This window comes from Ammodytes marinus (genome assembly GCF_949987685.1).
Source record: "Ammodytes marinus genome assembly, chromosome: 6".
Taxonomy (NCBI): domain Eukaryota; kingdom Metazoa; phylum Chordata; class Actinopteri; order Uranoscopiformes; family Ammodytidae; genus Ammodytes; species Ammodytes marinus.
The window spans coordinates 22291638-22307216 of NC_137235.1; the positions used below are offsets into that span (position 1 = coordinate 22291638).

At 41.7% G+C, this 15579-nt stretch overlaps 1 protein-coding gene across 1 annotated transcript in view; it reads right to left on the reverse strand.

The window, feature by feature from the left end:
- Positions 1-6815, reverse strand: part of vegfc (vascular endothelial growth factor c) — a gene marked incomplete at both ends in the record, with an annotated part of 43148 nt that extends 36333 nt beyond the window's left edge. The window contains one exon of the mRNA XM_080028778.1: positions 6699-6815. Within this exon, the coding sequence (XP_079884904.1) occupies positions 6699-6815 (117 nt within the window). The remainder of the gene's footprint in view (positions 1-6698) is intronic.
- Positions 6816-15579: the final 8764 nt, after the last annotated feature.

Genomic DNA, 15579 nt, shown 5'->3' on the forward strand with positions numbered 1-15579 from the left:
ACTACTCCATTTTAGCCCCCTTTTGTCACAACCATGCATTTCCCCCTTCGCAAATAGATAATGTTTTCTCAGTCTGGAAAAATTTAAGATTTTTATGCCGATAATGTATTCTCTTCGTTTGCTCAGCTGAGGGATAGATCCACACTGCAGCTGTCTCATTCTTTCAGATATCTGAAGAGAGAGGAAAATGGGAGTATAAAATTAAGAGGATGCTTGGGCCAAGTGTCTTCGCAGCATACACTCTTGTTCGATCAACTCAAGGCACCAATTTACAGTGTTGGGAAAGTTCTTTTTCTACGTGAACTAGTTCAAAGTTCAGTTCACACACTTTAAAATTAACTAGTTCAGTTCATAGTTCATAATTCAAAATTCTGAACTAAGTTCACAGTTCAAAAATTAACTAGTTCATAGTTATTTTTTTCAATATGTTGCTGCAGGCTATTATTTTTATAAATAATTGCCACATTCCATATAGAACCACAGACAGAAAGTATTTCAATGACATTCAGTCCACACTAGAAGCCAGCTGCAGCTTTTACCCCTACAGTATATTCTCAAAAACATGAGGAAAAAGTTGCTGTTTGAATGGTCTTTTTAATGAGGAATTTTTTTTTTTAAACGGTTAAGGTGCAAATGTTTTTCCATTTTTATAATTTTCCAAACCTGGAAACAATTCACATGAAATTTCATTCAAAGAAAGCAATACTGGAAAAATATACCAGGCAGGTTCTACAAACAAATTACAACTTAAAATAGTAAAACCCTCAAGGAGACCATTCTAAACTGCAGTATAGGGCCTACTGTTAACAACAAAGTCCAGAAGATGTGTTGACATAGGCCTAATTATTAACACAAACACAATCTGAGGTAGGCAACAATCATACGAAGAAGAGGGTAGAGCCTGTGGCTAGGTCCGTGGTCTGAGTAAGTGCCGCAGCATTAATTTGTTTTTGTTTTTTTCCGCTGTGTTTCGCATTTTGATGACGCAGCGGCGGTGCGATGCTGTGGTGGCATGTGTTGCCAGATTGGGTGTTTTTCAGCTACATATTAAGGGCTGTTTACACTGTCTTTTAGCTGGGTTTTCTATGGAAATCTGGCACTCGATGAAAGATTGAACGACTGTAAGAGCGCCGTTCACAAACGCCAGAATGAACGCGTTCGCAATAACGTTCATCAGGCAGAAATACATACGTTCAGTTCACGTTTGCCCCCAATATGAACGAGTACATAAACGATCGTTCATTGAACGCGTTCAGGCACAACACTGCCAATTTATTCAGTATAAGGTTGTACATCGGCTCCATTATTCGCATGTGAAATAACATTCATTCTATCCCTCCTCAAATCCACTTTGCATTAGGTGCAAACACTCTGTTGGAACCCTGGTTCATATGTTTTGGTTCTCTTCAAGACTCCACAATTTCTAGTCAAGAGTGTCTCGTTGTTATCCAGATCTCTATGGCCACTTCCTTAATCCAAACCAGGAAACGGCCATTCTAGTCTTGTCACGACAACTAGAGACTTTACAGTTTTTTACGATCGCACAAACACTAAAATCAAAAGCATTACACAATTATCAAAACCTTAAACTCAAGAAGCAAACCATTGGCTATACAGTATAAGCACAAAGTCAGCCTCACACTTTTTGCAAAACAATACACAGTGATTTTCAAAACACTAAACACACTTAAACACATTAGACACAGGAGGATATCATGATGTCACCTCATTGCAATTCCAAAGCACTGACTGTCAAACTACCAAACACATGAGCCAGTCAGTAAACACAGCCATTAGGTGCGCAAACACATGATTGCTTTATTCTAAACACTCCAATCAGGTTCAAGCACTATACAAATGGAGCAGGTAAGTTCACCTGCCTTTACAGTAACCAAAATGGAAGGAGTCAGAAGAACAGTGAGAGTGAGGGTGAGAGGGGGAATCCACAGAGGTCCACATATCCGTCATGCCAATATTAGCCCTTACAACACACCTCACATACTCACATTTTTAGACTGATTGCACAACATAGTCACAGCAGGTAACCAAATGCACCAGATGCAATACATTGTCATCTGGGACAATGTGTCATTCCATCGTGCTGCTCTGGTCCAAAACTGGTTTCAACACCATCCACAGTCCACAGTTCACAGTTCTATACCTTCCACCATACTCTCTGAAGGATGTGGATGAAATTCTCTGGACAGATCCAGCTAGGCGAAGAGATACTACAATGTCTAGTATGTTCTATACTGTATTTTCCTTTATCAGATTTTTTTATTTATGTATTACAGTATCTGTAATTTTTAACCTGTACTGGATACAGTATGTTATGGGTGTTGTTGTTTCCTGGGATAACAGTGTTACTGTATGCAGACTACTGCACACATGTTTGGTTGTGATTTTCCATGTTGACTGATTTGGGTGTATGAGAAATAAATTATATTTTCCTCAGTCTGCAGCATTGGTCTTGTCAAGTGTTTGGCGAACTTCTTGTATATTTGCACTTTCTCTGTGTATACATTACTCAAATCACTGAGAAGTAGAATTACTAAAAGTGTTTAAGGTTAGCAACAGCAGTGTGTAACTGGTTCAGACAGAATGAAGTTATATGCAAAGTGTGTGTTTCATATGGCGACAAAATATGTTTTTTATAAAATAGTGTATAGTTTTGACACACACATTCACACACACATTCATACACCGATAGCAGGCTAACTATCGACATTCTCACAGCTTTGAATACTAACTTAACAAACAAATAGAGAGAGAAAGAGAAAGAGAAAGAGAAAGAGAAAGAGAAAGAGAAAGAGAAAGAGAAAGAGAAAGTCAGCATTTTTCAGTAAATTATATAAATAAATTATACAATGGTGAAAATGGCCAGGTTTTACTGTGGGACTATTTGGGTGTGGTGTTGACACCATGTCCTCATCAGTTATCTGCTCTCCTCTCCCCTATAAAAGGAATAAATTAGGGCAGTCAAGTCTAAATTAATTACAGGCTCTGTGATTAATTAATCTAAATTAATCGCATACTTATATGACACTTTTATGCCTGTTTATAAACAGCTGTATAGCCTAGAGTTTGTTTTTCTCTCTCTCTCTCTCCCTTTCTCTCTCTCTCTCTTTCTCTCTCTCTCTCTCTCTCTCTCGTAACTTCTGTCTCCTCCCATCAGCCAGGTTTCTACATGAAATAAAATTAGGAGCTTCGCTGAATTTTCTACTTAAAACCACAAAAAAAAACAAGCAGGCTAAATGAAGACTGTCTATCTCCCACAACAGACTGCGCATAGCCTATGCCGATTTATTCACCATCGTCCTACTCATAGCCAAAAATATTGACAGACACACACACACACACAAAAGAGGAAAAAAGGCAGGCTGCATATGCTAGAAAGAGTGTTCGTGCGCTATCTCTCACCCCTTTTGCACTGGGTCAAAGGGCACTATAGAAGTGCGATTAGTCTGCGTTAATTTTTATAATCGCGTAAATTTTTCTGTGATTAATTAATAGAAATTAACGCGTTAATTTGACAGCCCTAGAATAAATAGATAAAAAAATAAACTTAAAATATGTAAATAAATTATATATCCAAATTTAAATAGTAGCCTATGTAATATACAGAAAAGTGTGTAATAAAAGTATAACATGCTGTACTCTACTGTACTGTACCTGTACAATAGTTCAGCTGTCACAGACATTTTAGTAGCCTAAGTTTTGTTTTATTAAATCCAGAAAAAGATCTGACTTCTGGTTAGTCTAGCCTTTCACACCAAAAAGAACCAAGAGGCAGTTCCAGGCTGGTGCTGGGGCCAGTTAAAAACTGGTTACAGCCTTATCCCAGTTATGAACCGGTTGGTTTCACACCGACCAGAGTCAGCCATGGAGCCGGCAAGAGAGCAACGTCATGACGTCACTGTAAACGTGTGTGTATGTCGCCCGACGCCGATGCTCTCGTGGCTAACGCTAAAGCTAGCGCTAGCTTTAAGCACAACAACAGCGGCAAATGCGTTATATTTTTACAAGTGTTGCCACTTGCTTTGCAAACAGGACCCATACAGCGTATTTTCGCCGGTCAATTTGATTGCTACGTTCGGTAATTATGTTATGTTAACGTCTCATAGTAGCGGTGTTTTTAATTATGGCGGGCATGAGGTTTGAGTTGGTCTGGTTGGTCAGGATAATCCCTCCCCCGGCCGCTGGCTCATCTCTAGCCCAGCTCAATCCTGGGGTTGGGGTTGAACCGGTTTTTACAGCCCGGAGCCGGCTCTCTGGCGGTGTGAAACCAAAACACTGGCTCTAACTCCGAACTAGCTTGGAACTAGCTCCGATTTTGCGGCGGTGTGAAAGGCCTATCATCAAACAAAAAACAGTGAGTGATTATAACTAGTGCAGTCAAATAATTAAAATATGTAATCACGATTTATCACATTATTGTCATAGTAACTAATCGCACATTTTTATCTATTCTGAATTTCCCTTTATTTATTTTTGGCCCATTATTTTTTCTTATCACACACATTCTCTACACCCTTGTAATTCAGTGTATTTTTTTTAAATATCATAATTTCCCATTCAGTGCAAATAGCCCACAATGTAGATCCCCCCCTCACACCCCGAGAACAGCATACACAAACATAATTGGAACTTCCTTTTTTATTGAAAACCAAACTACAAAACAACATAGGCAATACAAATTTGCATTAATGCTTTTTTAAACTAGTTGCTGCCTAGATGTTTTGGGAGTCGTTCCTCCAATGCTTTTTTTTCCGACTGTGTATGGACTTGCACTATAAGCCTGTGTGCCGGTGGTTGCTATGGCGCTGCTGCGGCCGAGGCGCTCCAGTCGCCCTTCGTAGCGAAAGTGAAAATGAAGGACTGCCGGCTGCCACTAACGTTCATGAAGCGTTTAGTTTAAACGCAGGGTTACAAGTAGGCCTATTGCAAATAACAAGCTTTATTTTTGGTTCTTTCACCGTGTAGTCACACACGGAAGACACTACCAGTGAAGGAAGCGCAGCGGGGCAAAGAGGCACTAGGTTCCGGTTTCTGCTGCAAAATACAAGTCAAAATTTACTTATAACTAACTTTGTGAAAATAGCTCAGCAGAGGCTCTTCTTCCTGACGAAACTAAAACAGGCAGGTATACCTCCACAACTTCTCAAAACCTTTTACAATTGCACAATAGAGAGCATATTTTTCTAGGGCTGCCCTAGGGTTGTGCAATAATACAGTAATACCATATATCTAAAATAACAACGGTATTCCTTTCATGAAAAAAAGTGTATGTTTAGGAATGAGTACAAAATGAATGCCTTCAGAGTGCTTGAAGAGGTTTTAAAGTGTAAAAGGGCGTACAATTAGGTGTAAATTAGGCTATAGGTCAATAAAACCTGGCTGCAATAGGCTACAGTCAGTGTGAGTGGCGTGCAGTCATGGTGTGGCCCATGGTACAGGTGTTGTTGTTTTTCGTTGTTTTTCAGCCCCTCCTACTGCTATAGGCGTATGCACACTCTCCAGTCCAGCCACATACTGCAGGCTATGTAGGCATGCACGCTCTCCAGGCGCATAAACAGACAGCAGGCTGCAGGAAGAACAGTGAGGGACTGAGGTTGGTTGAGGCAGAGCACCTGAAAGAAACTGCTCTACTATGTACCTCTCCAAGTATTGAATTAATTCAACAGACATTTATCAACAATGTCTTACTAGATTCACCCACAGTAGACTTTAAAGAAAATCACTTATAATGCACCAGATTGATGCATTATAATGTACTTTTTTATTCTTCTGGGGGGCATGCCCTCGGCCTCCCTAAAGGGTTCAGGGTCCTCCTCCCCAAAGTTTCTCAAAATCCTACTCGATGTTGTCACTTTACACTTTGTTAAAACATCATTTAAGATATTATCGTTGATGATAGCACATCCCTCGCTTGAATCCGTAATTAATATACGATGATATTGTTACCATCTATCCTTCAAATTATACAGCCCAGATACGGCCCTGGAACCAATGTCAATTTTAGCTAGTTCTGATATGCACACCAAGTAAATTAATATTTCCTCCATGTCAAGGGGGTCAAAAGTGCCTTTAAAGAGCAAGAAGAAAAATAATAAGAAGAAGAAAAACATATTCAATTTCCAAAGATTATATTCTTATTATATTGCAATATAAATTGAAAACTACATAAAGTGCAGTGCAATATACTACATTACTCACACTGGGTGTGCATGCGATAGCTTGTGATATTTCTCACCAGAAATTGTTTTCTCTTTCTTGTTCCTTGCTCTTGTTGTGCAGATGAACGGAGTGCAGAACACATTTGACCATGAGGACAATGAAGTATATTCTGTTTTAAAGAATTAACCAAATCAAATAAACTCTGGCTTCAATAGTAGGCTAGTCAACTTATAGTAATAATAAATGAATTAGGCGAATGGTTAAAAAGTATCCCTTGGAGAGTCGCGTGATGTTCTCTGCAGCTCAGCTCCCTCCGTAACCATGTAAATCCAATGAGAACCTGACACAACAATTAACAGAGTAACATTTGGACTATGCGGCTCTGAGGCCAAATGGACCCTGGAGCCCTTTCTGTCAAATTCGGGTTAAAGTGGAATGCCCATGTAGGCTGGTCCTCCGAGCCTACGGACACACGAGGTTCACTTCAACAAGTTCTGCTCATTTTGTGTTTCCAAACTCACCGGCTCGTCCGTCTGCTCCTGCTGGTAGTAATCATCATAGTCGTTCTGGCTGAAGTCGCTGGCGAGGTTTGTGTAGAGGAGATATGCCAGAAACACAGCTATTCCCAGTAGGTGCATATTGATTAAATCCAAGTGTTTATGATCCAAGAACCATAGAAGGGGGCATTTAAAAAACCCTCCCCTGTGTCTCCGTCTGTCGCTCCGTCTGCCGCTGATAGCACTCACCTCTCTCTCTCTCTCTCTCTCTCTCTCTCTCTCTCTCTCTCTCTCTCTCTCTCTCTCTCTCTCTCTCTCTCTCTCTCTCTCTCTCTCTCTCTCTCTCTCTCTCTCGTGCAGGTCTATGTAACCGCTGTGAATGAAAGCCTGGTCATATGGGAAAAGATCAGTCGTGGGTCAGTTAGGACCGTTAAGGCGCAAAAACAAACTGCCTTCAAAATAAAAGCCTACAACCGGCCACGAAGGAACAGTTCCAAAAGGTGCAGGCCTATCCATATTTTCTACTGACCTCTGTCGCTAACTGATTGAAATTGCATCGAACCATTTTTCACCCTTTGCACGTTACCAGTTTATTTTATAGGAACTATTATCTGGGCTTCATGAAACAAGGGATAACATCTCAGGACTCTTTTGAAAGGTTTCATAACACTTCTAAAACATGGCTTTACATAATGATAAACAGGAACTTTTGGGTAATATGCATTTATAAATGCGGGACCCCGAGGTGATAACATTACTCTTGTTTAGGCCTATGTCTTTATTATATAAACATTTACTTGAGCTCAGTATGTCCTAATCAAAGCGGTCAGTCTGACAGGTGTGCCTTTGTGCACACGTCACCAGACTGCATGATATTGTCTTTATAAATATATTTAAAAGTGCAGGTGTCTTCAAATTTTCAAATCAAAGAGTTGCAGAATGAATAGGAGACAGAATCATACTAACATACTTTGTGCTTGAGCCTGCAGGGACCCTTCTGTGTCTTTGCACTGCAGGTCATTGGCACCATGCTGTCATCTGTGGGGACTGGCCAGCCAGTGATTGAACAGATGACCCACTGATGAAGGCTGTTTGCCCTGTTATACTAACAGAGGGGCTATGTCGTATTACCCGTGCTGCAGCGTTGTGTTCTTGTACTCAGGACATGGGAGCTTCAGATTCAGAAGTACTAAGTTCAGACCTGTGTGCATTCCAGTCTGTATGTACTTTTCATAACTTCTGGGTCACAAAGTTGGATCAGAACACACAGAGAAAGTCTTCCGCAGGTAAGAACTGCCACTTCAAGATTACAGCTTTAACCCCCTGTGCAACATGGGCCCATTTTTTCAATGGCATGCTTAAGTCACAGTACACTGCTGAACCAGCTATGTTCTGGCGAGGGCATCCCATTCCTCCTCATCCTTATCGACCCCCTACCCCCCCCACTGAGGACCAAGTAGGCTACAGACTGAGGATCGATCGTGTCGTGCCGTAATAAATAAGATCCCTACCACTAACAATGCAGTGCTGCCTCACAGAAAATATTTTTCATCATACCTGGAGAAGGAGTATGCAGAGATTGAGAGAAATCTGAAGGCCGCGATAAATGAGGTCGACTTTGTGTCAACTACCGTGGATATCTGGACTGCTAACAACAGAATCTATATGTGAGTAACGCTCCACTGGATCAGTAGATCCACATTAGAGCGCAATAAGGCTGCATTGGCATGTAGGAGAATTCGCAGTAGACACACGTATGATGTTATTGGTGCAGAAATCGAAAACATTCACTCTTCATATGGACTACTGAACAAAGTAGTTGCAACAGTGACTGATAATGGATCCAACTTTGTTAAAGCATTTAAAGTTTATCAGCCTGTCAAAGAGTCCGATGATGAGACTGAGGAGGAAGTGTCCATCCCCACAGATGATGATGACGTCACTTTTTTAGATCTGTCTGAAATCCTCTCGGCTGAGGATGAATGTGATTGCCAGCTGTCTCTCCCCCCCCCCCCCCCCCACCACAGGTGTGCTTCACACACCATCAATTTAATTCCACAATTGATGTGGAGAAATATTTAACTTCCAATGCAGAGAGCCAGGCTGTGTATAGGAGCAGCACAGCTAAATGCACAGCTCTTTGGACCAAATCAAGTAGATCTACCCTTGCATCGGTAACAGTGGAGGAAGTCAGCAAAAGAAAGCTTCTGGTACCAACATCCAAAAGGTGGAATTCCTTTTTTGATGCTGTAAAGACAATTGCAGAAATCCCCATGAGTGAGCTGAATACTGAGTGTACCAAGCTGGGAGTTACATGCATCAAAGACAAAGAGTACCCGTTCCTGCATGAATACTGCACCGCCATGAAGCCTCTGAATGCAGCCTTGGACATTTTACAAGCCGACTGTCCTTATGGGACTTTACTACCCACACTTGAAGTTCTGATGCAGAAGACCCTGGCTGTGAAAGATGACCTCTCCAGGATGACTGCAGGCCTTCCAAATGCCATAGTGCAGGTTTGTTCTATCTTTAAGCTAGTTCAAATGTATTGCATCATCACACTATTCATGAACATACAACAGAATATTCATTATTATCATTGCAAAAGAAGATTAAAACAAATACAAAATGTCAGTAAGTAACTTAAAACTAATTAAATCCATAATATTGACCCCTCATTAGGCATGGTTTGCAAGTAATTCAATGACATAATACATAGTAGGCCTTGTAGGCATTAACATATCAATTATATTTTTCAGGCTATCCAGACTCGTTTTGCTGGTGTGTTGGACGACAAAGATGTGCTTCTCGCAGCTGCCAGTTGTCCAAAATTCAAACTCCGATAGATGAGAGATGCAGGTAGGAGGGAGCAAGTAGGGGAGAACGGGGTAAGTAGGCACACTTTTTACTCTAGTGAGAATTGCTTATCACCTAAACATCTTTCAATAGTCATTCCTACATTAAATTGAAGCTTAAGGTGTTGGCTTGAAATGTGTACCCCTCACTTTTTCTATCTTATTGTAATAAAGAAGAAATTAATCATCAAAGACACCCTTACACATTGTGACAACCAACCCCATCAAGGGGTCGGTTGTCAAACACTATGGGGTTGTTTGTCACAATGTTATCTTAATGGGAATAATCTTAAAAAGAAGGCAAGAAAGTAGAACTACATTTGAAAGTTTAATTGCATTGTCAAGTTGACAAATAGGCCTACATAACTTACTGTAGCCTTGGCAGCTGGTCTAGTTTGGGATGCACTGGGTTGTTTTGATTTTGTTGCCCTTTTTTCTTTTGCATGCTAGCTGCCTTTTCCTGCTCTATTCTTTCCTTCTCTGGGGTGTCAGTGAGGATACAGCTTGACAATTTATTTCGTTATTGGGTTCCTTTTCTGGCTGCAGCCTTGCGATAACGTGACAACCAACCCCCCAAAAAATGTGACGACCAACCCCAACTTGAATTTCTTGCTAGCATCAAGGCCAACAACCATCTGACAACTAATTAGCTTGCTAACCACAATCTAAACTATGGTTTACCCTTCACACTTTGTATGGGTAACAAGTGTTTTGTTATAAACCCATTGTGTAAAAGCCTAGAAGAAAAATACTGAGGAGCTAAATATTTTCAATTTGACATGAAAAACACAAACAGTCGTCTCACCTCAAATTCAACAGTCTAACTCTAAGGAAGACTATGTAGGTGACCTCTGATCCCAATTCTGGATATTTACATACCAAAATTTCACAGACAGTGCCTTCTGGTTCCGAGATATAACGATTGTGACAACCAACCCGTGTGACAAATTACCCCGTTCTCCCCTAAATGAGCTTCTGACAGCAGAGTGCCACACAACTGCTCCTGCAGCACAGAGCCCTGCCAGTGTGCCCACCACATTTGCAAGCCAAGGTGAGATTCACTTTTGAGCCAGAGGAGACCTACTCTGCAGAAAAGTAGGTCATTTTCTTGAAAAATAACACTCCAACCTCATTAAGTGCTCTTGTGGGGTGGCTTTTCAGTCTGGGAGGTTTGGTACTCACCTCAAAGTGGTTTTGTGTATGAATAATTAACCCAAATCACATTGGATTTGAGCACAAATATCTCTCTCCTCTTTTCATGACAGTGTCACTACAACTCATAACGTTTTCCTAAAAGTGGACCAATACCAATTCAGAGGAGATAGAGGTAGAAGTGTTGAGCGGAACACATTCCACAGTGTGAGCAGGTTCAGATGAATTCACTTGGCATGGTGCAGAGAGATATGAAGTGACATAGTTATTAGGCCTCGGACTACACACACACACACACACACACACACACACACACACACACACACACACACACACACACACACACACACACACACACACACACACACACAAACACGCAGGGGGGTCTCTCCAGCTCAAAATGTAGCCAAGACCCTGTTATACTGAGGAATGGTAGTATGTGTGGGGGCCACTCTGCAGATATTAAAAGGATATGAAATCCTTCAGCGGGGCCAACATTCCAAAGTATTACAAGAAACACACACACACACACACACACTAAGGCCAACATTGAAACAGGCTATTTTCCTTGGGGTATATTCAGTTTAGATTAAACTGAGGGAGTTAGAAAGAATAATATTGAGCTAGAGTCATTCAGAGAAAGGGATTTATTTATTTTTTGTTTAGACAAATAAAGAAATAGTCTTTCATGAGCATATTTATTAAGTACGGGTCCCCAGTGTAACTGGGGATCCGTAATTATTACTCTCCACCATACTTATTCTTCTGACTTCTGACTTCTGACTTCTTATTCTGCCTCACATTTTCTAGCTGCTTCTCCTCCCACACCGTTACACGCAGACATGCAAAAATTTCGCACAACGTGCGTCCCCACCCCGCGGGGTGTGCTATTATACAGTTTTTTGAATTTCCGCTAGGGGGCGCTGTAATGAAGTCCCGACTGAACGAACTTTGAGAGGCCACGCCCCGCACGCCGTAACTCCGATTGACTTGAAATTTCTCACACAGGTGTATGTTAGGGTGCTCTACAAAAAAGCCTCTGGGACCATAAAAATTCTTCTGGGAATATTTCCCGCTAATTAGCATAAACTGAAAAACAGCGTGTTATCCACAACTTTCTGCAATTTGACTGTATCGACACCAAATTTCTCGTGAAGCCCCGGGGGACTACAATAAACATACCCGTAAAAGATTAGTTGGACAACTTGAAAAACATGGCCGCCATTGACCAAAAAGTTTACGCAGGGGCGGGGCTTAATAACACGTTGGCCATAACTCCTTAACCGTAGGTCCTATCATCATCAAACTTGCTGGGTATGTGCAGAAGTCATGTGGTAGCATGTCCCATCGAAGCTTATCGCGATTAACCCATAGGGGGCGCCACAAATGGGCGGGGCATAATAACACGTTGGCCCTAACTCCTTAACCATAGGTCCTATCATCATCAAACTTGCTGGGTATGTGCAGAAGTCATGTGGTAGCATGTCCTTCTAAGCTTATCGAGATTAACCCATAGGGGGCGCCACAAATGGGCGGGGCTTAATAACACGTTGGCCATAACTCCTTAACCATAGGTCCTATCAGCATCAAACTTGCTGGGTATGTGCAGAAGTCATGTGGTAGCATGTCCCTTGAAGCTTATCGCGATTAACCCGTAGGGGGCGCCACAGGGGCGGGGCCTATCCACAAATTGGCCATAACTCCTTAACCATAGGTCCTATCATCATCAAACTTGCTGGGTGTGTGCAGAAGTCATGTGGTAGCATGTCCCTCGAAGCTTATCGCGATTAACCCATAGGGGGCGCCACAAAAGTCACCCGACTCCGATTGACTTGAAATTGATTACACATGTACAGCTCATGGTGCTCTACCATTTCGCTCCGAGGAATTTTTTTTTAATTTCCGCTAGGGGGCGCTGTTCTTAATCCCTGACTGAAGAAAGTTTGAGAGGCCACGCCCCGCACACCGTAAGTCTGATTGACTTGAAATTTCTCACACTGGTGTATTTTAGGGCGCTCTACAAAAAAGCCTCTCGGACCATAACAGTCAACCTGGAAATACTTTCGGCTAATTAGCATAAACTGAAAAACAGGGTTTTATCCACAACTTTTTTAAGTGTTACTCTATCAACGCCAAATGTCTCACGAAGTCCCGGGGGACTATGACGCACGTCTCCGAAAAATATTAGTAGGGTAGCTTGGAAAAAATGGCCGCCCTTGACTAAAACGTTTACGCAGGGGCGGGCCTTAATAACACGTTGGCCGTAACTCATTGACCGTAGGTCCTATCGTCGTGAAACTCGCAGGATACGTGCGGAAGACATGCGGTAGCGTGTCCCTCTAAGCTCGTCGAGGTTAACCCACAGGGGGCGCCACGAATGCCAAAACCGTCATTCGCCGACGCAATGTTTGCCGGGCCACGCCCCTTTCCCCCCGACTCCGACCGACTCGTCGTTTGTCGGACGCGCGCGGCTCGCGTCGGTCTACGGTAAAGCCTCTGGGACCGCGGGGGTCGGCCGTGATTTTTTTCCTTCCCCGATTCGCGCGGGGGCGGCCCGTACTTTCCAAATCTCCGCGGGATTTCTAGTTTGTAATGTGACTTTACATCAGACACTGTGTGTGTGTGTGTGTGTGTGTGTGTGTGTGTGTGTGTGTGTGTGTGTGTGTGTGTGTGTGTGTTACTCCTTAGACCCAACAGGCATTACTATTTGGTTTTGCATTGTTTTGATTGGCTTGTTCCTCAGAGGTCAAGGTTCATTCCAAGGATTGCAGGACAGACCAAGTGTTGTTGACAAAACAACAACCACAAGTGTAACCAGCAGTATCAACAATCAAAGATAAAGGCATATCATCAAAGGACTGAACATTTTGCCATTCCCTGGGATTCAGTTAAGAGAGAGGAGGGGATATCCAACCACTGACCTGGATAATGATGTCACATCCTGGCGCTAAGGTGCTGGGAAGTGTAGTCACGGACATAACACTCACATGGCTACAGTATGTCAACTATCAGCTCTAGGTAAACAAAATACTACAAACAGGGAAGTACTATGAAGACAAGAAATTATATTTAGTTTTTTTTAGGTCTGTGATGAAACAGATAAGCCTCAATTTCATCCAATGTATTAATTCACACTGACACTGAGACGGACAGTCAGCTGGTTCAGAGGACAGAGACGGTTCAAAATCCAATAACTTTTGATGAGGATTCCAGAATCTGATTAGTATTGGAAGATATTAAACATTGGAAAATGCTTAATATTTTTCATATTGTGTGTAAGTCTGTACTTGGCCATCCATTCCAACTGTGGGAATTTTTATTCTACCGGAACTGAACAACAATGGGCAAGGTTGTAAGAGGGTGTGTGTGTGTGTGTGTGTGTGTGTGTGTGTGTGTGTGTGTGTCAGCTATGTGAAATATATTTGAAGTATAAAATGCTACGAGCATGATACCATTGGTGTTGTGAAGGTCTGAATGGCTCAAGTGGAGAATAAACTAACCCTTTTCCATGGCATAGAAAAGGGCTGTAAAAAACACACATAAAAACAGTACATTGCAGGTTAGCAAAACCATCAAATGAACACCACAGGAGAGCTTTCTTTTTTGAAGTAACACTTTTTTGCTTACATTGATTATTACTGACCTTAGGCTGAATATATCTAAACTCCTGTGTACTACTCCTGCTTCTCAAGCTGTATGCACCGCCGGCTTGATCAGCTGTGCCTCACAGAGCTGAAGAGAATGTGAAACCTAACTAACCTCAGCTACTAGAAGGTTATAAATCTTGGAGATTATGACCCGCCCCAAATTGTCCGTAGGCATTACCTTTTGTAAGGGTGGGATAGATACTGATTGGCCCTGCTGTGAAATTTTTTGAAAAATTGATTACGGGGCATATTATATTCAGCAGTTATTTCTTCAAATGATTTCAGATGTTTCGTGACTGGTTTAAATAAATCTCCAATTTTTTGTATTCAATTGTCAGCCCAGAATTTGAATCAATAAGGTAGCTGCGCAAATCCAAGATGGCTGCATCCACAACGAGTAGCGAGGATGAAGAGAATACTCCAAAAAATCCATAGAAAGTGCTAAGAAAGGATAATAAAGGTGGGATACTTACTGCATAAAACAGTGGCTTTGCTTGCATGGGTCACATACTGCACTGTATAGATATTGGATATGCTATGATCTCAAGGATGCTGGGTTTCAGCAGACTTGCGTTTCATTGACAAAAGACGCTTGGATTTGGCCGAGAAACGGGTCACACAGCTGGCTGAAGTTCAAGTTGCACACGGGTGCGAGTCTGTGCCATTGGACAACGTCAGGCTCAACAAGTGACACTGCGAAAAAAAAACTTTGATCCAGGACAGCCTGCCAATAGTTTCTGCTGCTGGCCCTGTGCTACCTGCCTTGTGCACACACACACACACACACACACACACACACACACACACACACACACACACACACACACACACACACACACACACACACACACACATACATACATACATACATACATACATAAGATTTCATTTTTCATTTAACTTTTATTTATCCTCGAGAGACCAATTGAGGGGTGACCCTCATTTTCAATCACGTCGAGTTCAAACAAATTCAAAGGAAAAACAACAATACATAAACAATATTCAACGCAAATACATCAAATACACAACAACAGGTGAAGAGAAAAACAATTGAAACATTTACACAGTGGTGAAGATTAAGTGGCAGCAATTATAATTAAATGGGTGAAAGTACAATATAGCCTAATTAAAACAGTTACAGGTAGAGTTTGGCAGATTTAAGATAGTTTGTTTAAATTGGTTAAAGGATATGAAGTTATTTAGTTTAATTTGTTGCTGTAAATTGTTCCAGGAGTCACACATACACACACA